Genomic DNA, 27762 nt, shown 5'->3' on the forward strand with positions numbered 1-27762 from the left:
CCATCAGGACGGGTTTGTTGCCTGGAAACTGTATACGAGGCAGCATCGCTCTGCTCACAATACACGTGTGACTTACACTATAAAACATTGCAGAGTTATCACATCGGAGCAGAAGGACCCAAGACTCCGAAACCTAGAGGAAGTCATGGAGATGTGCCCAGGAGGAGAGTTCACACGGTACAAATAAGGTCCAGGCATTGAGACATGTACAGATGAGGTCAAGTCTCTGAGACACCTACAGATAAGTTCCAGTCATTGAGACATCTACGGATGAGTTCAAGTCTTTGAGACACCTACAGAAAAGGTTCAGTCATTGAGACATCTACAGATGACTTCAAGTCTATGAAACATCTACAGATGAGATCCAAGTGTTTGAGACAGCAACAGAAGATAAGGTCTCAACATTCAGACATCATTAGGTGATGATTTCCAGTCTCCGAGACATAGATAAGGTCCAGCCTCTGAGAAATCCACAGGAGACAAAGTCCAGTCTATAAGACTTCTACAGGAGGTGAGGTTCAGTCTACAGATGATGTCTTGTCTCTGAAACATCTACAGTGGATGAAGTATTGTCACTGAAATGTCTACAGAAGATGAGATCCAGTCATTGATAAATCTGCAGAAGATAACCTTTGGTCACTGAGCCATCTACAGATCTTGAGTTCCATTCAAAGAGACATTTACTGATGAGGTCCAGTCTCTTAGACATCCACAGAAGATGAGGTCCAGTCATTAAGACTTACACAGAAGATGATGTTCAGTCATTGAGACATCAACAAAAGAGGACCTTTTGTCACTCAGACTTCTACTGATGTTGATCTCCATTCAGTGAGACATCTACAGATGAGAACCAGTCTCTGAAAACATCCCCATAAGATGAGGTCCAGTCTCTGAGACAACCACAGAAGATGAGGTCCTGTCACTGAGACAACCATAGAAGATGAGGTCCTGTCACTGAGACATTAACAGAAGATGGGGTTCTGTCATTGAAATATCTACAAGTGATTTTTTTCCAGTTATTGAGATATCTACAGATAAAATCCAGTCAATAAGACATCTACTGGAGATAAGGTCCAGTCACTGAAAAATCCCTGGAGTCACATAGCTTTTCATTTCTGAGGACTGGTGGAGATTTCAATGACCTCTTGTCTTGTTCTTGGATTTGCAGGGTAATTTCTGGATTGGTTCTGTGCCGGTCTGTTAATGGCGCTGGGGGACGATATGGTAAATGAGATGTTGAACCTATCATGGGAGTACATGAATGATAGTGTCCTGTGGAATGAGAGCAGTACCAACGAGTCCCTGGTGAACCAGACAGAGACCGGACAGCCACCGTTTCTGACGGACGCTTGGCTAGTGCCCCTATTTTTTGCCCTCCTTATGTTGGTGGGATTGATTGGGAATTCTCTTGTCATTTATGTCATTTCCAAGCACAGACAAATGAGAACGGCCACCAACTTCTACATAGGTAAGTGCCTCCACCCAGCTTGGTCCAGGTCCTGTCTCATGGGTCGGGGTACCATCCCCTAATGTTACCCCTTCTGACCGATTCAGAATCTTCTCCCCAGGGCTGCGATTTCACGTGTAAGCTATTCCTCTCTGTTATCACTCATTTTAAGTTTAGGAGAGGCTGAGGCTGATTTATGGTGCAAACAATGTATTGTTCTCTGTTATCAACCATTTCAAGCTGAGGAGAGGTTGACAGGTCCATGTAATCAAATGGCAATCTGTTATCGGCACTTTCAGAATAAAAAACAATCTATTGCTCTCTGTTATCAGTAATTTAGGCTGGAGAGAAGATGATTGTAGTAAAGATGAATCCAATCTATTGCTCCCTGTTCTCAGTTGGGGAAGGGCTGTATTTGCCATTAAACCCATGGAGGCAGATGCTTAGGGGAGCAGATTACAGGGGACTGCGCTATAGTCAGAGCCTTTTACATAATTGGCTGGATGGTGGAAATGTGCATGGACCAGAAAACCGCAATCTGAAAAGAAGATAATTGTAGGACAGGAAAATACAATTTAACAGACTATTATCCACCATTTCAGTCTAAGGAGAAGTTGATTGCAAAGTTCCGGAACGAATCCTGAATAATTCCTTCCCCCGTCATCACTATAAACCTCTAAAAATAGATGCACATTATGTTGGACTGCTAGTAGACTGTAAGCTCATGTGGCGAGGATGTAACTCTATGCTGTAGGTGTGTTAGTTTGCGACAGGTCCGTGAGTCATCTTGATGGGTTTTGTATTGTAAAGTATAAAGGAATATGCGTGCACTATAAGAATGCTATTATTCGCCGCACTACGGGTATGGCCCTTTAAGGACTCCCAAGTTTTCTTCTATAGGTGATTACAGGACTTCACATCAGTGTCCTGTACAGAAAATGGGAGTATGGTGTGACGAACAGCACACAGCTGTCGCCAAATTGCGACAGACGGCGCGGCCGGTGCCACCAATATGTGACGATCCCACCACTGACACGGGTTTGTCAGCGGACGGAGGGACGTGATGCACTGCCGGCACACGGCTATCACAGGCACAGTGGGGGCTTATCTTAGTTATCCCGCCACTGGTACCATGTGACAAAAATATACAGCAAGCTAATCTCGCTCTAACAATTTACCGCAGGGGGGTTATTTTGGATGCCCCCACCACTGCTAACAACCTTCCAAGAACTGCGGGGATTTATGTATGTCCCACTTTCTCAGTTCCACTTTGGAACTCGCAGCTCTCCGGCACCCCCTTACCCTCAGGTCAGTCAGGGAACTGCACCTAGGATAATTAGTCGCCGGATGGGCTGCTTGTTGTGCACAGGCAATTAGACTATTGCAGTAAGGGAATTATCAGTGCTGTGGCCACAGCCCCTCATTCAGCATGTAAGACCCGTCTGGACTGCCAACCAGCCTAACCAACCGCACACACTACGCTGCCACCAGCTTCTGATTTCTCCACTTAAGTTACAGACTTAATGGAGGGGTTCGAAGCCAACCCGAACAGAAGCGTAATTATCTAAAAAAGGCGCATAGTTCGTTTCTTAGAGCATGGAGACAGAGCTAATAGATTTTATCATTTACTCCCAAAAGGGCAATGATTACATAGATAAAGAATTGTTACAAAATTGAGACATTAAGTATGTACAATGCAGTATAAAACAAAAGGATTAACAAAGAGTAACACTTACATGTGCCTAGGTGGTATTATGTAGTACAAAAACTTGGCACTCAAAAGAAAAATTAATTTGACAGTTCCTTTATTGTAAAAGGCATCCAGTTAAATATACTTCTTTTACTTCTTTAAACGTTTTCGGTCATGCAATTGACCTTCATCAGAAACAGAATTTTTTCACAGTTGGTTTTAACTGAGAGGAACTGTAATGGAAAATTCCATATATTATTATTAAAGAACCGCTGTCATAAGTAGGCACTGTTCAGTACTGGGTATATTCATTAATAATGTGGAGAAACAGACGTCTGGGAAGCAGCAGCTACTGAGGATGAAAGGACACCATTCATGTAGGAAATCACCAGACCCACGGGTTTGACACCTTAGGTTATACAGGGACCGGTAGATCCAATAATTGGTGTGGGTGTCCAGAAATTTGTACTGTAATATATTCAGGAAACTATCCTGTATTGTTTGTGACAGGCATGAATGTCCACAACTGGGTGCTGTGATAATCCAAATGGTCTGTCCTGCCCAGGGAGGCAAGTGTGTCACAGGGAGAGTGAACGCAATGTTCAGGAGAAGCACTGAGGGTGCAGAGGAATAGCGCTTGGTCTGTGGCTGGATGCATGTGCTGCTGGTATGATACTCTCAGTTAAAACCAACTGTGAAAAATTGTTAGTTGGCTGGATACCCGACTTGTGCACCTCCCTCCTCATTGAGTGCCGTGTTTTTTCTATTTTGCAATATCCTAGGTGGTATTAGGCAGACCATGTGGGGGGAAAGAAGGCGGAGCCACACGTCTCCACTCATCTGGGGTTCTTGTCAGCATGGACTTTGTAGCTCCAACTGACTGGAATTTGGTAGGGAATACCTTATAGGCTAGGGTCTGTGACCTCACGAAATGGGCAGTCTGGTGAGGTCCAACCCCCTTTCTCTAAGTTATGATCTGGCTACAAAACTTAGAATAACTATATCTAAACAAAAAAAGCCCGTACCAACACACATAGGGCATCATTGTTTGTGATATATCGAATAGAATAAGCCAACACCAAATATGCCATAATTAAGGCATTCCATTTGGGAGCAATCCATATCTCAATTTCTGAAGGTCCGAGAACTTCGCAAGAGCTACGGTAGGGAAGCCGGGTCCGCGCAGATCACAGAAAAGTCCGTTTCGCTTTTCTGTCACGACCGGAGCTTCTTTTAATATTTCTCATAGTTTTTTTCAGCCACATGGTTGAGAACAATAGGGGGAATCTTCTTCCAGGCTGGCAGGGAGGGGGAAGGCTACGAGAGGAAATGGACGGTATCATGTTTCAGATGCAGGCAGAGAGCACACACACAGACAGCTGCTAAGTGGGGAGAAACCAAAAGGAGAGCAGGGCTGCAAAAGCTGACAGGCTACTTTCTCATAGAATGGAGGATTCTAGAAGATTACAGAAAACATCATACTTTATAGACATTTTACATTACATATGGGTTCATACCCATCACCATAAGAAAAAAAAAAACATATCGGTCCAAAAAAGTGGGACAAGTGCCATGCGATTTTCATGAGAGTACAATGCAATTTTTATCACCTAGCATCCAAATAACAACCAATTGCAATGCAATATTAAATTGAGCTTTTACATAAAATAATTAGTCATGTCATTTAAACGTAGTTTTCCAAGGAAATATATATATACCGTATATATATACATATATATATACACACTGCTCAAAAAAATAAAGGGAACACTTAAACAACACAATGTATATCCAAGTCAATCACACTTCTGTGACATCAACCTGTCCAGTTATGATCAACACTAATTGTGAATCAATTTCTCCTTCTGTTGTGCAAATGGCACAGAAAACAGGTAAAAATGATAGACAATTTGCAAGACAACCCCTATAAAGGAGTGGTTCTGCAGGGGGTGACCACAGACCATTTCTCTGTTCTCATCCTTTTTTGGCTGTTGTTTTGGTCACTTTTGCATTTTGTCTTTGCTCTCACCCCTAGAGGTACACCTGTTCCCAACGTGAAGATAATAATCCAGTTGTACCATGAAGCGTCTAGGTCTGCTACATCTAGATGGCAGGTTCCATGGTTGCATGATGCGACAATTCAGCCTGCCATCCAGCAGAGACACTGCGCTGCGCATGCTTGCTCAGCTCAGTAATTCACAGTGACGTAATAAAGCTGAGCCTCACTAATGAGACTGAGAGTGTGAGAAAGTTCACGCTTGTGGTAATGTCAGAAAGGTAATCGGAGTTCAGAGCCAATGAACTCCTTTCACCTCAATTACGTCAGCGGGAGGGTTGTGGGAAAAGTTATAACAGCAAATAAATCTACTGGCATTAACTTCAGATGCCAGTACCCACAGTCTTTCCTCCGGACCATAATCTTTCCAATGTACCAGGTACTGGAGGGAATGATGGCAACCACCTTATACAGACCAATGAAAATGGGACCCAGTTTCCAGGAAGGAATTTTCGACTTGATGTTTTTGGTGGAGAACCACACATAGTCATTCACACAAAGGTCCGGACCTGGCATACGCTTTTTATCAGCCACCACACGTTAATATTTGTCTGCCATCACCTTCAAGTTGTTTTGTACCCCCCTGCCATACAGAAGAGAATGATGAAGAAAATTGTTCTTCCCCAGGAAACCTCGAAAACTCATCCCTATTGAAAGCACAGAAATGGATGTGAAAACCATATACACCAAAAAATGGTGACTTACCTTATGGACTCATAGTGATGATTATTTACCACAAATTCTGCCAAAGGTAGGTAACACGACCAATCTTCCTGGATTTCAGAAACAAAACACCTAAGGTATGTCTCTAGACTTTGATTTATACTTTGGGTTTGACTTTTAGACTGCGGATGGAATGCCGAGGAAAACAATAGACGCACCCTAGGCGAGAAAAAAGTCCTCCAAAATTTAGACACAAACTGGGTCCCCCGGTCTGAGACATCGGAGTGAACCCCGTGAAGCTTCACGATCTCACTGATAAACACCTGAGCCAAGTATTTGGCATTTGGGAGAGCCGGTAACGCAATGACATGTGTGCTATCTTGTTAAACCTATCTATCGACCACTAGCAAAATCACTGTTTTTCCAGCGGATGAAGGAAGGTCGGCAATAAAATCCATAGATAACTGCATCAATGGTCTGTCAGGAATAACCAATGGTAGGAGAGACCCAGACGGACGAGTGTGCGGGGTCTTAGAACGCGCACAAATATTGCAGTTAGACAGATAATCAACAATGTCCTTGTCATGGGGTCCTTCTCTGGTATCACACAATCAACTTTGCAAGCGAAGAGTGAACAATTCCAAGACCTTTATTCAGGCAAAAATACGAAAAGGTCCATATTCAGTCCACCACACAAAGGATAAGATAGTCCAGAATGAGAAAGCAGTCCAGTAACAGGATAAAATGTCCAGGGAAACGAGATTCCACAACTCTAGCACCAGAGGATAAAATGGGTCCTTCTCTCTCTGAAATGCAGTCTTTACACGATCCTGTCCACACTCGAACTGACTTGCCCAGCTCCTGTTCTCTCTCCACCCCCTTCCTTGTCCAGGGAAAGTCAAACAAGTTGGGGTGGTTTCCAGGCCCCCCAGAGGAGAACAAAGGGCCTTAGGGATTAATGCTTAACAGGGGGGTCATCAAGAGACAGATACAGTGAGACTGTAGACTTACAATGTAATAAGAAAAACACTGTGAAAATAATTGAAATAGAAAAATAGGAATATACAAAAAATGACATCCACATAGCATATCACACCATCACAACCTCTCCCCCCATAATAAGTGAGCACACCATGAAGTCTACACAGACCTCTGGCCTGCTCACTTTAGTCCACATTTCTCAGTTATTTATAATTCCTTGTACAGTGGCAGGGGTAGGTCGGCCTGGGGTGCCTATGGTTCTTCATGTCGAGACAGTCCATCGGCGTTCTGGTGTTGGCTTCCCCGCTTGTATTGGATGGAGAAGCTGTAGGGTTGTAAGGACAAGCTCCACCGCAGCAATCTTCCATTGTCCCCTGATACGCGATTCAGCCATGTGAGGGGGTTGTAGTCTGTAACGATTGTAAAGTCTCTGCCATACAAGTATGGCTGCAATTTTTTTAGCGCCCATATGATGGCAAGGCACTCCTTTTCAATAGTGGCATAGGCAACTTCCCGATCCAGTAGTTTCCGACTGGCAAAAGCAACAGGATGTTCTTCTCTGGTGGCGTTCACTTGGCTAAGTACTGCCCCAATCCCAAAGGTGGATGCATCTGTCTGCATGAGGAACCTGCGTTTGTAATCCGGGGCAGCCAAGACAGGAGCAGTGACGAGGGCCGCCTTTAATGCTGAAAAGGCATCCTCGCATGCCGTCGTCCACGTCACATTCCTAGGCATGTTCTTGCGGGTCAGGTCGGTTAGGGGCTTGGCCAAGGTGCTGAAGTTAGAAACAAATTTGCGATAGTAACCAGCAGTTCCTAAAAATGTAAGTACCTGCTTTTTAGTCTGGGGTCTACACCAGTTGCTAATGGCTTCCACCTTGGCAGGCTCAGGCCTTAGTGTCCCACCCCCTACTCTATGCCCGAGGTACTGCACCTCAGCCATCCCTATTTGGCACTTATCAGGGCGAATGGTCAGTCCTGCAGTAAGGATACAGTCCAGCACTATGCCCAAGTGTTTAAGATGTTCCTCCCAGGTTGTGCTAAAAATGGCAATGTCGTCTAAGTAAGCACAGGCAAAGTCCCGACACTTTATATTCATCAATAAAGACATCCTGCAGGTGGCGTTGCCGTTGCTCTGAGTAGCTAAAGGACAGAGGCCGGAGTCCGTACACTCCAGGAGGGGTATCTATGGTGCCGTGGTCGGTGGTCCACTCTGGTGGGGGTGGTGGTAGCTCTTCCTCAGGTGTGGTGGAGTGTACAAGATGCACTGGACGAGGTGGGGCTGCGTGGGGCTCCCTCCGAATCCTGGAGGGACAGCCAGACTGCAAATGTCCAGGTTGCCCACACCCATAACACCTCCTCTCTGTGATACCCCCAGGTCGTGGTCGGAACTGTTGGGGCCTAGGATTGTGAGGCGTGATTGTCATTGGCTTGCGACTAGGTGGAAGGGCAGATATAATTGGAGGGGGACGGGGCGCGGGAGCAGGCCGTGGTTCATTGTCCAGAAGCCTCCTCCATTGCGGCCGGATAGTAAGGGCTTCATCGGCCAGGGCTGCAGCTCTATCCACGGTACATGGCGTGCGCTCCCAGACCCATTCCCGTACCTCTGCAGGGCACTTGGCAACAAATTGTTCTATAAGGAACGCCTGTATAACATCTTCCACAGTAAAGGCGTTTTCTGCTTCCAGCCATCTCCGACATGCCTCGGACATCTTATGTGCATACATCCTAAACGATCCCCCCGTGGTGCATGGGAGGTCTTGGAACTTGGCCCTATATGAGTCAGGGGTGATAGCATGGTAATCCAGGATAGTCCGCTAAATGTTATAATCCCGATTCCGCAGTGCATCAATGGTTCGGTAAGCCTCCGCCATGCTTCCGTTCAGGAGCCCCACTAACAAACGCATCCAGCTAGAGTGGGGCACCTCCATCACAGCACACTGCTGCTCAAAGTCCTTGAAGAACCCCTCCACATCTCTGGAAGCCTCATCAAATGGCTTAAACTCTGTCCGGGTGACCCGTACAGGCTCCCGGATTGTTGGGGTTACACTCCACATTGCGTTACTCCCTTTTTCAAGCTCCATTGCTTCCTGTCTCTGCTGTGCCTGGTGGGCAGCCTCCTCCTTGTACTCCTGAGAGACGCCGGGGCCCAGAACCGCCATCTCTTCTTCGTACCACACCAACCACTGGCTTTTCTGGAAGGGGATCCCTGTCTCCAGTGCTCGTCCTTCAGACATCTGGGAGAAGGTGGCCGGGCTAGTGCCCACCAGTAGATCGCTTAAGGCCTCTTTAGTCAATCCCTGGTAGTTCAGGCCCAGGTCTCTGGCTCTCTCCTGTAAACTGCATACAGTCCAATTTCTGTACTCACTCTGTGGGTGGTTCTCCATTGGGTTATGCTCTGTTGATCCCACCGCTGCCACCAGTTGTCATGGGGTCCTTCTCTGGTATCACACAATCAACATAGCAAGCGAAGAGTGAACAATTCCAAGACCTTTATTCAGGCAAAAATACGAAAAGGTCCATATTCAGTCCACCACACAAAGGATAAGATAGTCCAGAATAAGAATGCAGTCCAGTATCAGGATAAAATGTCCAGGGAAACGAGATTCCAAAACTCTAGCACCAGAGGATAAAATGGGTCCTTCTCTCTCTGAAATGCAGTCTTTACACGATCCTGTCCACACTGGAACTGACTTGCCCAGCTCCTGTTCTCTCTCCACCCCCTTCCTTGTCCAGGGAAAGTCAAACAAGTTGGGGTGGTTTCCAGGCCCCCCAGAGGAGAACAAAGGGCCTTAGGGATTAATGCACTACAGGGGGGTCATCAAGAGACAGCTCCAGTGAGGCTGTAGACTTACAATGTAATAAGATAAACACTGTGAAAATAACTGAAATAGAAAAATAGGAATATACAAAAAATGACATCCACATAGCCTATCACACCATCACAGTCCTGATGTAACTTAGGCCACCAAAAATGATGAGAGAGGAGGTCTAAAGTTGCTTTGGTACCAGGGTGACCTGCAAGAATCGAGTGATAATGTTCTCCTAAGATTTTAAGACTCAAATGTAGCAGTACAGCATCCCCTTGAGCTTTCAATACCTCACCCTCTGATCTGAACAGTAGAAATAACCACTCCCTCTTGAAGGATAGGAACGGAGTCCTCAATACTACCTCCCCCAGAGAAACTCTGGGATAATGCATCAGCCTTGACATTTTATCCTCGGGATGGTAGGTGACAAAGAAATTAAACCTGGTGAAGAATAAAGACCACCTAGCTTGTCTCGGAGAGAGACGTTTAGCAGATTCCAACCCTCACCTCAGACATGTCAACCTCATTAATAAATGGTTGTGAAGCATCAAGCTGAGTACAGGAGCCAAAACAAAACATTTCTTTAGAGAAACAAATGCCCGGTGGGCAAGGTCAGACCAACTGGAAAAATCTATGCCCTTACTGGTCATGTCCGTGAGTGGTTTGACAACTGATGAAAAGTTCTAGATAAGCTTACGATAATAATAAGCAAATTCCAGAAAGCGTTGTAGGGCTTCCAGATTTTCTGAAGGGTCCCATTCCAACACTGCATGGACTTTCTCAGGGTCCATCCGGAATCCTGAGGACGACAACAGGTATCCTAGAACCGGCACTTCCTATACAGCGACCATGCATTTTACCAGCTTATCATATAGTTTATTAAATCTGTAATACCTGCTGACATGTACCTGATGAGACCCAAAATCAGGTGAGTAAATAACAATATCATTGAGATATAGCACCACAAATTTACCCTCCAGATGACGAAAGATATCATTAACAAAATGTTGGAAAAGGGCTGGATCATTAGTCAGACCAAAGGGCAATGCAAGATTTTCATAATGCCCCTCAGTATTAAAGGCTGTTTTCCACTCATCCCCAGCTCTGATTCTAATATATAGGGCCCACTGAGGTCCAACTTGGAGAACCATTTGATTAAATGATTAAACAAATCACAAATGAGAGGAAGGGGATAATGGTCTTGGATGGTAATCCCGAAAGTCTAAAAAAGGCCACAGACCCCCATCTTTTATCTTGACAAAAAAGATCCCTGCTGCAACGAGACAAGAGAAAGGTCTAGTAGGTCTCTTAGTAAGACTTTCGGAAATCTAATCTTTCATAGCCTGCCTTTCAGGGTCAGAGACGAGTATTCATGCAGATGTTATTACAGAAATCACCCCACCTAACTATCTCTGCCAATCTACCACGGGATTATGAAGAACCAACTAAGGGAGGCCTAGAACAATAGGAGTAGGGAGACCTACAAGAACATAGCACAAAATGAGTTCCGCGTGAAGGGCCCCTATCCACAGATTTAGATTATGCACCATCTGCGTGAAGCACCCCTGACCAAGAGGTGCAGAGTCGATAGCAAATATGGGAATGGGTTTCACCAGAATGTCACAAGCGAGACCATGAGTCTGGCAAACCGAGCATCCACCATATTGGCCCCCACACAGTATGGTATCCTTTTCTTGGTCCCTCCACAGTGTCCCTGATACAATACTTAGGAGATGTTCCAGCAACTTCGACCAAAGGATGGTTAAAATCAAAAGACTTTATTCCAAAAAATGATTAAAAACAGAATAGATGCATAAAAAACATATGGTTCACCAATGTGACAGACGCTTACGCGTTTCGGACTAGAGGGTCCTTACTCATAGCTATGAGTAAGGACCCTCTAGTCCGAAACGCGTAAGCGTCTGTCACATTGGTGAACCATATGTTTTTTATGCATCTATTCTGTTTTTAATCATTTTTTTGGAATAAAGTCTTTTGATTTTATCCATCCTTTGGTCAAAGTTGCTGGAACATCTCCTAAGTATTGTGCCTACAAGATTTTCCAGAATCCAAGTTCCCTGCACCGCCCAGGATTGATTGCATTCCTCCAGACTTCGCATTTGCTACGGTTTGGTGAGCTGACAAAAAAATTTTTTTCCTTAGTGTCCCTGATACAGTATGATGCCCCCTACACAATACAATACCCCTCCAAACACAGTATGATGTCCCCATAGCGTACACACAGATCTGCCACATTGACACCGTGATGTATGCTGCTCCTCATTTCTGCTGCCTAGTTATTGAATCTCCGCCATTGTTCAGTCTATGCAGAGACTGAATGTCCCGCTAGGACCTATAGGTCATGTGAAAATGTCACATGAAAACAACAAAACATTCATATCACACTTTTCTAATATTGGGCTCAAAGCGCTAAAGGGTCCTGGCAGGATTTCCGGTCACTGAACGGTGGAGGAGGGATGTGATGGTTCCCTGCTCCACCGTTATATTCAGCAGTATCTGTGTGCTGAGATGACAGATAAAAATGACGTAGCCCCTGTTTACAGCGAGACAGCTCCCAGAATTCAACAGAGCCCCTCTGGATCAGGGATGGTTCTGTGGTATGGTTGAAGGGTTTGTTCCACGAACAAAAGTTCATTTTAATCAATAGATCTTATAATAATAATAAGCTCCACAATTGGATGTGTTTAAATAAAATGTTCCTGTGCTGAGATAATCTTACTAATGTGCCCCTGCTGTGTAATGGTCGTGTCCGACCGTGGGAAAATCCCTTTAATGTTGGCTCAGGAGACCTGTTGCTGATCTATGCTTCACAGTACATGGACGTCTGAATTCTGACTCGCTAATACTGCCCTATATCAATTACACCCCGGCGTCTGATACACACGATTATAGAATGTCTCACTAAGTGACATATAGATATTAATATCCCCCGTCACATCACTAATTCTTAGTTCTGTTATTCTTAAAGGGGTTGTCTACTTTCAGTAAAGTGGTCCCCAAAGTATGTAAAGTACATAACAAAGACATCAGGTAATCGCCCCGCCAGGGTCCAGTGCCGGCACCTGCTACTGCTGCTGTCCTGGGTATTGTAACTACAAGGGTGAGGTCACATCGACAGCGCGTGTCACTGCTCTAGCCACTAACTGAGCGCTGCATCGCATGCCAACAACCTCTGCACGAGCACTGCGCTCAGTGACTGGCTAGAGATGTGACAAACTGATGTGACGTTACTGCTCCACTCATATAGATATACAGAGAGTATTATTCACTCTGTATACAGTATTATATCCTCTATACAGTATTATACCCTGTATATATAGTATTATACCCTCTATACAATATTATACCCTCTATATACAGTATTATATCTTCTATACAGTATTATACCCTCTATATACAGTAATATACCCTCTATACAGTATTATCCCTCTATATACAGTATTATACCCTTTATACAGTATTATACCCTCTATATACAGTATTATACCCTTTATGTAGTATTATACCCTCTATATACAGTATTATATCCTCTATACTGTATTATACCCTCTATTCAGTATTATAACCTCTATATACAGTATATACCCTCTACATACAGTATTATACTCTCTATACAGTATAATACAATCTATATAAAATACTCTCTATATACTGTACCTTAATTATACTATACCCTATACTGTACCCTATATACCGCATACACCGTGCACTCTGTAACACTTCCACTCTCAAAACTTTACACCAGTATACTCTACATCTATACTGATAGATATGAAGCACATACTTCCCAGCCCTCCTGGATCAGGTGGGACAGCCATGAATTTTGGGAGCTGTCCGAGAGTTTGTGGTAGGTCTGAAATTCAACTGTATCCATGTCCTCCACCCTCATGCTCTGTGAGAGAGACAGTGGGGGGCCTAATACTGTGTGGCCGGACTAGAGGCATCATACTGTGTGTGGGGGACTATGGGAACATCACACTGTGTGTGGGGGGGCTATGGGAGCATCACACTGTGTGTGGGGGACTATGGGAGCATCATACTGTGTGTGTGGGGGCATTGGGAGCATCACACTGTGTGTGGGGGACTATGGGAGCATCATACTGTGTGTGAAGGCTATGGGAGTATCTCACTGTGTGTGGGGGAGTATAGGAGCATCATACTGTGTGTGGGGGCATTGGGAGCATCACACTGTGTGTGGGGGACTATGGGAGCATCATAATGTGTGTGGGGGGCTATGGGAGCATTATACTGTGTGGTGGGCTATGGGAGCATCACACTGTGTGTGGGGGCATTGGGAGCATCACACTGTGTGTGGGGGCATTGGGAGCATCACACTGTGTGTGGGGGACTACGGGAGCATCATACTGTGTGTGAGGGACTATGGAGCATCAAACTGTATGTGGGGGACTATGGAGCATCATACTGTGTGTGGTGTGCTATGAGAGCATCATACTGTGTGTGGGGGCTATCACATTGTGTGTGAGGGATTATAGGAGCATCATACTGTGTGTGGGGAGCTATGGGAGCATCACACTGTGTGTGGGGGCTATGGGAGTATCACACTGTGTGTGGAGGCTATGGGAGTATCACACTGTGTGTGGGGGCTATGGGAGCATCACACTGTGTGTGGGGGCTATGGGAGTATCACACTGTGTGTGGGGGCTATGGGAGCATCACACTGTGTGTGGAGGCTATGGGAGTATCACACTGTGTGTGGGGGCTATGGGAGCATCATACTGTGTGTGGGGGCTATCACATTGTGTGTGGGGGATTATAGGAGCATCACACTGTGTGTGGAGGCTATGGGAGCATCACACTGTGTGTGTGGGCTATGGGAGTATCACACTGTGTGTGGGGGCTATGGGAGCATCACACTGTGTGTGGAGGCTATGGGAGTATCACTCTGTGTGTAGGGGCTATGGGAGCATCACACTGTGTGTGGGGGGCTATGGGAGCATCATACTGTGTGTGGGGGCTATGGGAGCATCATACTGTGTGTGGGGGGCTATGGGAGTATCACACTGTGTGTGTGGGCTATGGGAGCATCATACTGTGTGTGGGGGGCTATGGGAGCATCACACTATGTGTGTGGGGACTATGGAACCATCATACTGTGTGTGGGGGCTATGGGAGCATCATACTGTTTGTGGGGGCTTTAGTGGCATCACGCTGTGTGTGGGCAGCTGTGGGGTGATTATGCTGTGCGGTGAAACTATGAAGGCATCTTTGTTTGTTTGGGGGCATTGTACTATGTGGGGGCATCATATTGTGTGGGAACACTGCTGGGCTTTAGTTGGAGTCATATTCCAACGTGGGCACATATACAAGACTGGTTACATAAGGGAAATGGTGTAGCACAAAGTAAAAGCTGCCGCCGCGCACTGCCCAGTACGGGTCCCTATTTCCTAACTTCCGAAGTTTGGACGTCTGAAAGTATGTTACATTATTTGTGACATTGACTCATGCCAACCTCCACAAAAAACAATCCCCCCATTGCTTAAATGTCCTTCATTGATTAGTTTTCTCAGCAGGCAAAGCATTACAAAAAAATTACAGAAAGTCCAATGTCCCCGGCTCTTTCAGAGGGAGCGCTATAGATGGACCCCCGTGTCACATGTGCCATAATACATATAATGAAAAGTCTGTAAATAAACCTCTCATTGTTATTCTTCTGCAACTTTCTAATAAACACGTGAGTCACCATCTTTAAGACGTCAGCTTGCTGTAAATGAACAGGACTTGTTTCTTTGACCGATCAGGTGGTTGAAATGATAACAGAGAGCGATAGATTGCATTAATCTGTCCGACATTTAAGGTTCGGCAGCATTCATCGACCGGTGATCGGCAACTTTTCTGCGGTTCTGCACTCGTTTAATAGACGACTTACAAAGGCTCTAGACAATTTCTTATAGAACTGTAATAATAGATCCTTTAGTGCACATAGGCGGCCATTGTTCTTGGCAGCGTAAGTCCTGTACAGTACACACAGAACGATGTGCTGCCGAGAAAGTTGATCTTTTCTGAAGCACAACAGATTATTTCACTCGATTAATGAGCATTTTGCTGGTTTGTCGGGTAAACGTCAGCATGTTGCTGACAATCGTCAGTGTACATGGACCTCACATGCCTGAAATGGCTGATACTAGAGATAAATGTCGCCCCAGATGAATCCTAGGATATGTCATCCTTTATCATTCACCTATGTGATACTTACAGATCTGTACCTGACCACTCATATTTAAAGGGAATCTGTCATTATGGGTTTTTTTTACATTAATATGAGAGCAGTATAATGTAGGGGTATAGCCCCTGATTCCAGCGATGTGTCACTTACTGGGTTGCTTGCTGCAGTTTTGCTAAAATCCTTATTTTCTCTGCTGTCAATGTAGCAGTGTTCAGAATGCTAAGCCTTGTATAACTCTGCCCACACCACTGATTGGCAGCTTCCTGAGTACACCTTGCATAGGCAGAAAGCTGACATTCAGTAAAGGGGGTGGGGTTATACAGAGCTCATGAGAATGGAGGACTACATGGCAGCAAGTTTACTAGTGATTTTATCAAAGCTACAGCAACCAACCCAGTGAGTGACACATCGCTGGTATCAGGGTCTCTGTCCCTATATTATGCTGCTTTCAGATTAGTGTCAAAGACCTGATGACAGATTCCCTTTAAAGGAAAGATGTCTAGACTGTTAGAAGGGTTAGAGTATTAGGTGCAGTTTCTAATATTGCCACTAGGTGTCACTAAGCAGCAAGAGTCACTGTGAGAACTAATTTCATCTTCATTTGACAAAGTTTTATAACTTGGAAAGTAACAAGAAAAAGAAGCACAGAATGGAGCGCACTCACAGCTGAATATCACTGTGCAAAAAGACTTTTATTGGTTCATACAATGCCAAGAAAACCAAGTGCATGATAAAAACAGCTAAAAAACACCAATGAAAACAATGTGGGCAAGTGGATGTGAGCATACATATACATGCAAAGTGTACATGATATAGCAATCACATAAATTCAAATAGCATAAATTTGCAGCAATGCCCTTTTTCTCCCAATGGATAATAAATAACAATAAATATATATTAAATGTCTATATGTGATTTATTAGGTATCTCTTATCTCTTAAGAATATGAAAAAAAAGAGATTAAGACCTGACTAATGAATGGCTTGCACTAGAAATAATAAATTTGTATCAATTGTGCATACATCCTCAAAAAAGGCTTGTGCCCCATGCAGATGAACAGGTAAAAAGAGCAATGCTAGTTCACATAATGGCAAAATACTGCAGGCAGCAGCGACACGCGTTGGGCATCTGTGGGCTAAGTGGTCTCCCTTGGTAATTATTATGTGATTTAACCTGTTTTCTCCCTGCTTTTTTCCCCCATATGCATGGGATGGTATCTGAGATCTGCATGGCTTTCCCTGGGTATTTTGCCATTATGTGAACTAGCATTGCTCTTTTTACCTGTTCATCTGCATGGGGCACAAGCCTTTTTTGAGGATGTATGCACAATTGATACAAATTTATTATTTAAAGTGCAAGCCATTCATTAGTCAGGTCTTAGTCTCTTTTTGTTTCATATTTTTAAGAGATAAGAGATACCTAATAAATCACATATAGACATTTAATATATATTTATTGTTATTTATTATCCATTGGGAGAAAAAGAGCATTGCTGCAAATGTATGCTATTTGAATTTATGTGATTGCTATATCATGTACACTTTGCATGTATATGTATTCTCACATCCACTTGCCCACATTGTTTTCATTGGTGTTTTTTAACTGTTTTTTATCATGCACTTGGCTTTCTTGGCATTGTATGAACAATTAGGGTATGTGCACACGCTGCGGATTGGGGTGCGGATTTGGCCGCGCGGATTTTGTAAAATCCGCAGGTAAATCTGCAGGTCAAAAGACCTGCGGTTTAACCTGCGGATTAGCCTGCTGTTTTGCCCTGCGGTTTATCATCTCTACAATGGAGGAGATGGTAAACCGCAGCGGAATCCGCGCGGAAAAATCCGCACCGTCTCCACTGCGGTTTTTGATGTCCATAGGATATTATGGTACTGTACACCGCAGCAAAAACTGCTGCGGATCCGTAGTGGCCAAATCCGCTGCGGATCTGCAGCAGAATCCGCAGCGTGTGCACACACCCTAAACGTCTTTTTGCAGTGACATTCAGCTGTGAGTGTGCTCCATTCTGTGCTTTTTCTTTTTTCTTTCTTGGTACTTTCGGCACTGTGCTGCACCCAGCTATCATTTATGTGACTACCTATACATACATACCTTGAAAGTTTTATAACTTCTGAATTTACCATTTTTGATTCTTATATAAGTGTCTGATATAAGAGAACTTTACTTGTCTTCAGGTTGTAATGTGAAATCTGTGGGTGGATCCGCTGTTACTGTGCATTATGGTATAACTCACACTATGCGACATGAGGGGGGGTCACAAAACTATGTAACCTGTGCCTGAAATATTACCTTGCTTGACAGGTATTGGAGTATACTGCACTTCATATAATGATTACAGCAAGAATCTCTCCATTCCTCCTGTAATCATCCATCAATGTGATGACTTTGCAGAAGCACAGCTGCAGTGTAAAGTATAATGGACAGTGCGGAAGATGCAGCACTGTCCATTATACTTGGATTATACAGAAGGGACTGAGTGTATATCAGACCAAGAGACGAGTTGGATGGCCGTATAACTGGGACGAGGAACTGAACGCAATTCTCAGACTGGCTGTCGGCTCTCCTGACCGTAGCATGACAGCTACATAGAAATACACGCTGTCATACTCTGATCGGGAGAGCCGATGGCCAGTCCAAGCATTGCGCTATGATCCTCGTCCAAGTTATATGACTGTCTGACGCTTCCCTTAAAGTCATAATGCAGCTAAGGCTGGTTTCACACTAGCGGTTTTTAGCGCAACGCATCGTGCGCGTCCATGCGCATGCACCATGCTCCCCTATGTTTAACATGGGGGCGCATGGTCTAGCGTTTGCACGCATTTGTATGCGTTTTCATGGAATCATAGAATGTTAGAGTTGGAAGGGACCTCCTGGGCCATCTGATCCAACCCCCTGCTCAAACCAGGATTCGCTAAATCATCCCAGACAGATGTCTGTCCAGCCTCTGTTTGAAGACTTCTATTGGAGGAGAACTCACCACTTCTCGTGGCAGCCTGTTCCACTCATTGATCACTCTAACTGTCAAAAAGTTTTTTCTAATATCTAATCTGTGTCTCCTCCCATTCAGTTTCATCCCATTGCTTCTAGTCTTTCCTTGTGCAAATGAGAATAAAGATGATCCTTCCACAATGTGACAGCCCTTTAGATATTTGTAGACAGCTATTAAGTCTCCTCTCAGTCTTCTCTTTTGCAAGCTAAACATTCCCAAATCCTGCAACCTTTCCTCATAAGACAGGGATTGCAGACCAGTCACCATTCTGGTCGCTCTTTTCTGAACTTGCTCCAGTTTGTTGATGTCTTTTTTAAAATGTGGTGCCCAAAACTGGACACAATATTCCAGACAAGGTCTGACCAAAGAGGAGTATAGGGAAATAATGACTTCACGTGATCTAGACTGTATGCTTCTGTTAATACATCCTAGAATTGCATTTGCCTTTTTTGCTGCTGCATCACACTGTTGACTCATATTCAGTCTGTGATCTATTAGTATACCCAAGTCTTTTTCACATGTGCTGTTGCTTAGCCCTATTCTTCCCATTCTGTATATGCTTTTTTCATTTTTATTGCCCAGATGTAGTACTTTGCATTTTTCCCAGTTAAAAACCATTCTGTTAGTTGCTGCCCACTTCTCCAGTTTATTTATATCTTTTTGAATCCTCTCTCTCTCTTCTCTAGTATTAGCTATCCCTCCTAGCTTTGTGTCATCAGCAAATTTAATCAGTTTACCCTCAATTACTTCATCTAAATCATTGATAAAGATGTTGAACAATACAGGGCCCAGGACAGAGCCCTGTGGTACCCCACTTGAGACATTCTTCCAACTGGATGTGCAGACATTTACAACCACTCTTTGGGTCCGATCACTAAGCCAGTTATGAATCCACCTAACAGTTGCCTTGTCCATTCCATACTTAGTCATTTTTTCAATAAGGATTGTGTGAGATACTTTGTCAAATGCTTTGCTGAAGTCAATATATAATATATCTACAGCATTTCCCTGATCCACCCAATCAGTGATTCTGTCATAGAAGGAAATTAAGTTAGTCTGATATGACTTATTAGTTACAAACCCATGCTGACTCTGTTTAATCACTTCATTCTTATCCAGGTACTGACATACATGTTGTTTAATAATTTGTTCAAAGATCTTTCCTGGTATGGAAGTCAGACTCACCGGCCTATAGTTGCCTGGGTCCACCTTCTTCCCCTTTTTGAAGATAGGAACAACATTTGCTCTTCTCCAGTCTTCTGGGACTTCTCCTGTTCTCCAAGAATTTTCAAAGATTATGGAGAGGGGTTCAAAAATTTCTTCTGCTATCTCCTTCAGTACTCTGGGGTGTAATTCATCTGGACCTGGAGACTTGAATTCATTTAGGTTAGCTAAGTGTTTCCTCACTATCTTTCTGTTTATAAATATCCTGGATTCTTCTATTCCTTTAATAGGACAGTGAAGAACAGTTGATGTTACATTTCCTTTCTGAAAGATGCAAAATAGGAATTTAAAAGTTCGGCCTTCTCAACATCCTGTCTTACCATTTCATCATTTTCATCCTACAAAAATCCTATAGTATCTTTGACTTTTCTTTTACTTTTGACATATCCCCAAAATCCTTTATTATTGCTTTTGATGTCTTTTGCAAGCCTCAATTCATTGTCAGCTTTAGATAATCTGATTTGTGCCCTGCAGGTTCTGCAGACAGCATTATATTCTTCTTTAGATATGCCTCCCTCTTTCCATTTTATAAACATTTCTTTCTTCCTTTTTAGCATGTGCTTAAGTTCTGTGTTCATCCATCCTGGTTTCCTTAAATGTTTCCTATTCTTCCCTCATTTCAGAATTCTCAACAATTGTGCTTTGAGAATTTCATTTTTCAAGATTTCCCATCCTTCCTGGACACTTTTGTCCTTAAGGATATCCAGCCAATGGATCCCTCCAATTCTCTTTCTGAATCCCTTAAAATTTGCCTTTCTGAAATCTAACCTTGACGTCTGAGTCTTCACAGGTCTTCCTCCTCTAGTTATCCAAAATTCTAAAATAGCATGGTCGCTACCTCCTAGGGTCCCAGCCACTTTTACCTCCTCAACCATTTCCTCCATGTTTATAAGGATTAGATCCAAGGTAGCAGTTCCCCTTGTTTTCTCCCCTACCTTTTGGAAGATAAAGTTGTCAGCAAGAGAGGATAAGAATTTCCTTGACCTGTTAGTTTTGCCTGAGAGAGATTCCCAACAAATGTCTGGATAGTTGAAATCTCCCATGACAACTATGTCATATTTTTTGAAGAACTCAGCCATTTGATGCATAAAGAGTTCATCCATATCTTCAGCTTGCACAGGCGGCCTGTAGTAAATGCCGACAATGGTGTCCTTTCCATTGTTCTGTCCTTGTATTCTTACCCAAACAGTTTCCACAGAACTCCCGGTCTCTGAAGCTTGGATCTCTGTGCAGATATACGCGTTTCTAACATACAATGCGACACCTCCTCCTCGTTTATTAAGTCTGTTTCTTGCAAATAGGTTGTATCCTTCTAGTCTTGTATTCCAACCATGTGTATTGTCCCACCAAGTCTCAGTGATTCCAATGACATCATATTTCTTTTCCTGTGTTAGTAGTTCCAGTTCTCCTTGTTTGTTGCCCATGCTTTGTGCATTAGTATAGAAACATTTTAGTTTGTGATTGGATTCTTTTGTCTTTGTTTTTCCTTTCCACTTCTAATAGCAGAATCTTCAATAGCATTTGTCAGGTGTATGGCTTTTTCTGGCCTTTTGCGTCCCTTCCCACATTGTTCTAGTTTAAAGCTCTCCTGATGAGTGTACGTGCACATGCGTTTTTTTGTAGTGTGCACCTAGGCGCGCCGGACGCAACCTGTTGCATTTTTGGTCCATCCAACCTGTGTCAAAAAAACGCATGCGCACAGAATGCGCCAAAAAATCACATTACAGTCTATGGGAACGCAGGCGTGCGCATACACATGCGCACGCCTGCATTTAAAATCGCATGCGTTTTAAGAGTTAACATGGCTAGAAACTGGTTAAAACGCATGCGTCTAAAAAAAGCAAACACATGCAAAACGCATAATGCGGTTTTTGCATGCGTTTCTATTGCACACGAAGCGCTGCGATAAAAAACGCTAATGTGAAAGTAGCCTAAGTTAGAGTCACCAAACACCCTGAATAAAGCCCAGCTATAGTGTAAAGCATGGGGGACGACGTAGTGTAAGCCTTTGATGGGACTGGGGGAAAGTTAGGATCAAGAGGAAAATGGCTTCACTGCTCAAAAAAATCCTGAACCAGTGTTTTTCACAACTGATACAACAATTGTATCCAACCTAGACATTATGTAACAGGTAAATATATCAGTCCAGATATAATGTAGTGGAACTCACAGAGGATGGTCTATACTGCTGTAACAAACCCTCAGCTGTGAGAAGTGCAAGGTCAGGGTTAGTTTCCAGCTTTGGGATTTAAAGTTGGATTTTTTCCAAGCGCTCGGGTTATCAGCAGTACTTGACCATTGCTCACTTCTGTCCACAGCCCGATCAGGGTACATGGGGAAATTTGGGATTCTATGACCCTTTTATGGTTCCTCTCATCCCCAGCTAACCTGGCTTCTACCGACATCATGTTCCTGGTGTGCTGCGTGCCTTTCACTGCAACGCTCTACCCTCTGCCCAGCTGGGTGTTTGGAGACTTCATGTGCAAGTTTGTGGCGTACCTGCAGCAGGTAAGATGGCAGAGGGGCGATGTGTCCACGTCAGAGATTTGGTTTCAAGAAACAATGAAGTTATTGTCTAAGGCTTTGTGCAGACGGTCAGTGATCGCTGCCGGTTGGACTCTGTGTACTTGTGCAGCGTCCAGATGTTACACATAGTGGATGGGATCTCAAGAAATCTCATGCCCACTATGCATCCACAGACGCCCGCGGCTCACCTGCGTAAACGGACATGCGGCACGTCTCTCCAAACCACGTGTTTCCGCAAGAGAAATGATCGTATGCGGTAATGTAATGGCTGATAGGTTTCTCATATTCTATTATACTACTGAGTTGTGCACAATATGCTGAAAGTACAATTAGAATTTTAGATTATAAAGGTTTTCAGCCTCTTGAAGTAACCAAGAATGTTTCTATTCCCTAACAGCAAAGCGCATGGATATAACGTGCTGTCTCTTCTCTGTGGTCGCAGGTCACGGTCCAGGCCACGTGTATCACTCTGACAGCGATGAGTGCTGACCGCTGCTATGCTACATTGTATCCACTGAGGTCACTGAGGCACCGCACTCCCAAAGTGGCCATGATTGTCAGCATCTGCATCTGGATAGGTAAGACGTGATAGTGGCCTTCACGATCCGCAAAAAGATACCTACAGTGAGTGACGCCCCTGGGTCCAATGAATTTGCAAATAATCAGCATAAATTTTGATTTGCAACATGTGTGTGCAGTCTTTTGATCTCATACAGTCACTGTGTGGAGTCTCTTCCTCTTGTGCAGTCACTCTGGGAAGTTTCCCTCTCCTGTTAAGTCTCTGAGAGCAGTCTATCTGATGTAGTGACTGCAGTCTCTTCCTCCTGTGCAGTCACTCCATCTCTATCTCCTGTGCAGTCACTGTGTGCTCTCTCTATCTCCATGCAGTCACTGTGTGCAGTCTTTTCCTCCTGTGCAGTCACTGTGTGCTATTTCTTCCTCCTGTGCAGTCTCTTGAACTCATATAGCCATTGTGCAAAGTCTATTCCTCCTGTGCAGTCTCTCAATGTAGTGTCTGGAGACTCTGGACAGTTTTGCCTTCAGTCTATATTACAGTACTTGTGAAAAGTTTGGACACAGCTGTTCTGTTCACACAATGATTTTCTTTGTTCCTACTGGAATGTGCACATTGTAGATTCAGACTGAAAGCAGCAAAAACCACAGAGGAAAACATGGAAATAAGGAGTAAAGAGACACGTGTGAAACAAACCAGAATGTGTGTTACATCTTAGATTCCTCAGTTACCTCCCTTTTAGGCTATGTGCCCACATTAGCATTTTTAAACGCTCAGAAAACCGGACTCCTTCCCAGAAACCGCACGTTTTATTTCCACGCATTTTTTGCGCGATTTTTGCAGAAAAACTGCACGTTTTTGATGCGTTTTTTTCCGCGCAGTTTCTGGGAACATTGGAAATGGCTAAAAACGTGCAGCTATGCGGAAAATAATGAGCATGCTGCGTTTTTAGCCACTAAGCATTTTCTGAGCGTTTAAAAACGCATGCATTGGCACAAGAAGCCAAAAATGCATTAAAATTAATGGGAAGCTTCTTTTAAGCGTTTTTGCAGCGTCAGATCCGGCTCAAACGCTGCGGAAACGCTTACAAAAATGCAATGTGGGCACACGGCCTAACTCCAATAAAAGATTTACACCCCCTTGGCATTCTCTTAAGAAACTTTATCAGGTACTCACCAGAAATGTCTCCAACAGTGTTCAAGGAGGTCCCAGGGGTGCTGAGCACTTGTTGGTGTATTTGCCTTGGTTGTCGGTGATAGTGGAGGCCATGCACTGGCACAGCACTCCATCCTTCTCCTTCAGTTCAGCTCCTCACATTCTTTTCTTGACAGATTATGCTGACATGTGTCTGCTACTTGATGTTTGTGTATCATTTATAAGGGCTGATATCTGAGGTCATTTGTGGTTTTTGAAGCTGCTAACTCTGATGAACTTATCCTCTGCAGCAGAGATTATTATATTCCTTTCTTGGGAAGGTCCTAAGGAGAGCTAGCGTCATCATAGTAGCTGATTGTTTTTATGACTACACTTAAGGATACCTTCTAGGTTCTAACAATTTTTGGGATTGACTTACCTTCATATCTTAAGTGATGAACTGCTGTTTCTTTTTTTTTTAGTTGAGTGATTCTTGCCATGTTCTGGCTTAGAACAGTTGTGGCATAGACCTCAGCACTGTATGGGGTTGTGCACTAACACAGCCTATGCAAAACACACCTGATGGTTACAAACACTATCTGAAAGTCGGTGATTCCACAAATGAGCTGTTGGCGAAATGACCTGTTCATTGGAAGCCATTCCAGGTTACGATCTGATGAAACTGCTTAAGAAAATGCCAAGGGGGTGTAGCTCCGTCATTAGGATAACACTGATAAATCTAAGGTTTAACACTTGCTCTTTCACAGGTTTTTTTCTCCTTTGTTACTCCTGTGAGGTTTTGCTGCCTTCGGTCTGAATCAACAATGTCCACATTCCAATACCAACAAGGAAAACTGTTTCATGAACAGCTGTGTCCAAACTTCTGACTGGTACTGTATATGGAGTATATCACAATATGATGTGTCTCCCTCCACAGGGTCCTTGCTGCTGTCCACTCCCATCATTCCTTACCAAAAGATCCAGAACGGATACTGGTACGGGCCAAGAACCTACTGCATCGAGCAGTTTCCATCAGACACTATGAAGAAGGCTTGTATCCTCTACCAGTTCCTCGCTGTCTACCTTCTGCCATTGTTGACCATCTGTCTGTGCTACTCATTAATGCTGAAGAGGGTCGGACGACCGGTGGTGGAGCCCATAGACAACAACTATCAGGTGACTGTGTACAGAGGAGTACAGTGTGACCAGTGCTGCATAAATGACCTCAAAGCTGCGTATTCTCTAGTCACATCCAGAGCTGCATTTACAAATTCTCCGTAGCTCTGACCTCACATCACTCTGCTGTCCCCCTGCAAGTGACTGGAGATGGAATGTTTAAACTATTCAATCTCACAGATTTCAATGCTGTACACGAGAGGTGGGCAATTCATTTTAGCCACATGAGAGACTGTGACTGATGTGGAGAATCAAACCCAGAGGCTGAAAGTAATTCTGCACAATATTAATATTAACAAATAAAATTACAATTATTTTATATTAATAATAATTGCATCACTTAACATTTAGCAGAATTAAGTATGACACCCCCTCAGTACCGTCTATATACAGTATGCACCCGCTCACAGCCCCTATATACAGTATGAGCACTCACTCAGCCCCTATATATAGTATGAGCCATCGCACAGCCCCATATACACAGTATAAGCCAACACAAGCCCCTATATACAGTATGAATATCACACAGCCCCCTATGTACAGTATGAACACTCATACAGCCCCTATACACAGAATTAGCAATCACACAGCCCCCTATATATGGTATGAGCCTGCACACAGCCTCCCATATACAGTATGAGCCCATACCCAGGCCCCTATATATGGTATGAGCCTGCACACAGCCCCCTATATACAGTATGAGCCCTCACACTGGCCCCCTATATACAGTATGAGCCCACATACAGCCCCTTATACAGTATGAGCATTCACACAGCCCCCTATATATGGTATGAGCCTGCACACAGCCTCCCATATACAGTATGAGCCCATACCCAGGCCCCTATATATGGTATGAGCCTGCACACAGCCCCCTATATACAGTATGAGCCCTCACACTGGCCCCCTATATACAGTATGAGCCCACATACAGCCCCTTATACAGTATGAGCATTCACACAGCCCCCTATATACAGTGCGAGCCAGCACACAGCCAGCCCTGTATATGGTAAGAGTCCCCACACAACCACTTATATACAGTATAAGCTCACACACAGCCCCAACATACACACTATCATCCCACACAAAGCCCCTATATACAGTATGAATCCCCCATATACAGTATTATCCCACACACAATTCCCTATATACAATATGAGCTCCCACATAGTTATTCTGAAACCATTCTCTGTCCTTCCAGGTGCAGCTGCTCTCTGAGAGAACCATCGCCATGAGGAGCAAAATATCCAAAATGGTGATAGTGATTGTTCTGCTCTTCACCGTCTGCTGGGGCCCCATTCAGCTTTTCAGCCTCTTCCAAGGATTCTACCCAGGATTTCAAGCCAACTATGCTACCTATAAAATAAAAACCTGGGCCAATTGCATGTCTTATGCCAACTCCTCCATCAATCCCATAGTCTACGGGTTCATGGGCGCCAGCTTCAGGAAGTCCTTCAAGAAAGCTTTCCCTTTCATGTTCCGGAATAAATTGAGGGATGGAAGCATCACCTCCGGGACTGTCCAGAACGAAATGAAATTTGTCGCTATGGAGTCGACGAACCAAGATCTGAAGTGAAGAGGAGAAGTCTTCTTCATGTGGAGTTTATGGAAATAAGCAACTATGGCACAAGCTCAGGAGATCTCAGAGACGTCAGAAGATACAAGGCAGAAAATAAAATGTGACAACATCTCAGTGTGGTCGGTAATGATTGGGAATGGATACCTACAGAGGAGAGACAATCTATGTCACTGCCCGAAAATTTATTCAGGATTTTGCCATAAAATGTGTGATTTTCTACTTGAAGATATTGTGTGTCCTGTCTGTAACAAATCTTTATTTTGTATTCCTATTATGTCCATTCATTAAATAAAAATATGAACTGAAACAAAATGTCCTAATAATCTACATTCTACAACTATTGAAGTGGTGATCTCTGTGTAACTGAATGATAATACAGCTTTACCCCCCAGGCACTTAGAATATCCCCAGAAATGATGTCTCCTATGTTCTAAAGTATATCTACTATAATACTGCCCCTATGTATAAGAATATAACTACTATAATACTGCCCCTATGTACAAGAATATAACTACTATTATACTGCCCCCTATGTACAAGAATATAACTACTATAATACTGCTCCTATATACAAGAATATAACTACTATAATACTGCCCCTATGTACAAGAATATTACTATAATACTGCTCCTATGTACAAGAATATAACTACAATAATACTGCCCCTATGTACAAGAATATAACTACTATAATACTGCCCCTATGTACAAGACTATAACTACTATAATACTGCCCCTATGTACAAGAATATAACTA

The 27762-nt window shown here is 43.8% G+C and overlaps 1 protein-coding gene across 1 annotated transcript; it reads left to right on the forward strand.

Moving 5' to 3' along the window:
* On the forward strand, positions 1-27311 carry LOC141048667 (G-protein coupled receptor 54-like). The gene is made up of 5 exons (XM_073544468.1): positions 1-1468; positions 22463-22587; positions 23048-23183; positions 25191-25429; positions 26628-27311. Exons 1-5 carry the CDS (start codon positions 1204-1206, stop codon positions 27000-27002), a joined length of 1140 nt encoding a protein of 379 aa, XP_073400569.1. The 5' UTR covers positions 1-1203; the 3' UTR covers positions 27003-27311.
* Positions 27312-27762: the final 451 nt, after the last annotated feature.

Source organism: Dendrobates tinctorius, unplaced genomic scaffold (genome assembly GCF_039654945.1).
Source record: "Dendrobates tinctorius isolate UK_male_01 unplaced genomic scaffold, ASM3965494v1 ptg000138l, whole genome shotgun sequence".
NCBI lineage: Eukaryota > Metazoa > Chordata > Amphibia > Anura > Dendrobatidae > Dendrobates > Dendrobates tinctorius.

Excerpts from the sequence above, each read along its gene's own strand:
- LOC141048667 (XM_073544468.1), top strand. The coding sequence starts at position 1,204 with ATGGCGCTGGGGGACGATATGGTAAATGAGATGTTGAACCTATCATGG. Across the intron at positions 23,184-25,190 it reads CAGCATCTGCATCTGGATAG|GGTCCTTGCTGCTGTCCACT; the intron begins GTAAGACGTGAT and ends CTCCCTCCACAG. Across the intron at positions 25,430-26,627 it reads CCATAGACAACAACTATCAG|GTGCAGCTGCTCTCTGAGAG; the intron begins GTGACTGTGTAC and ends CTGTCCTTCCAG.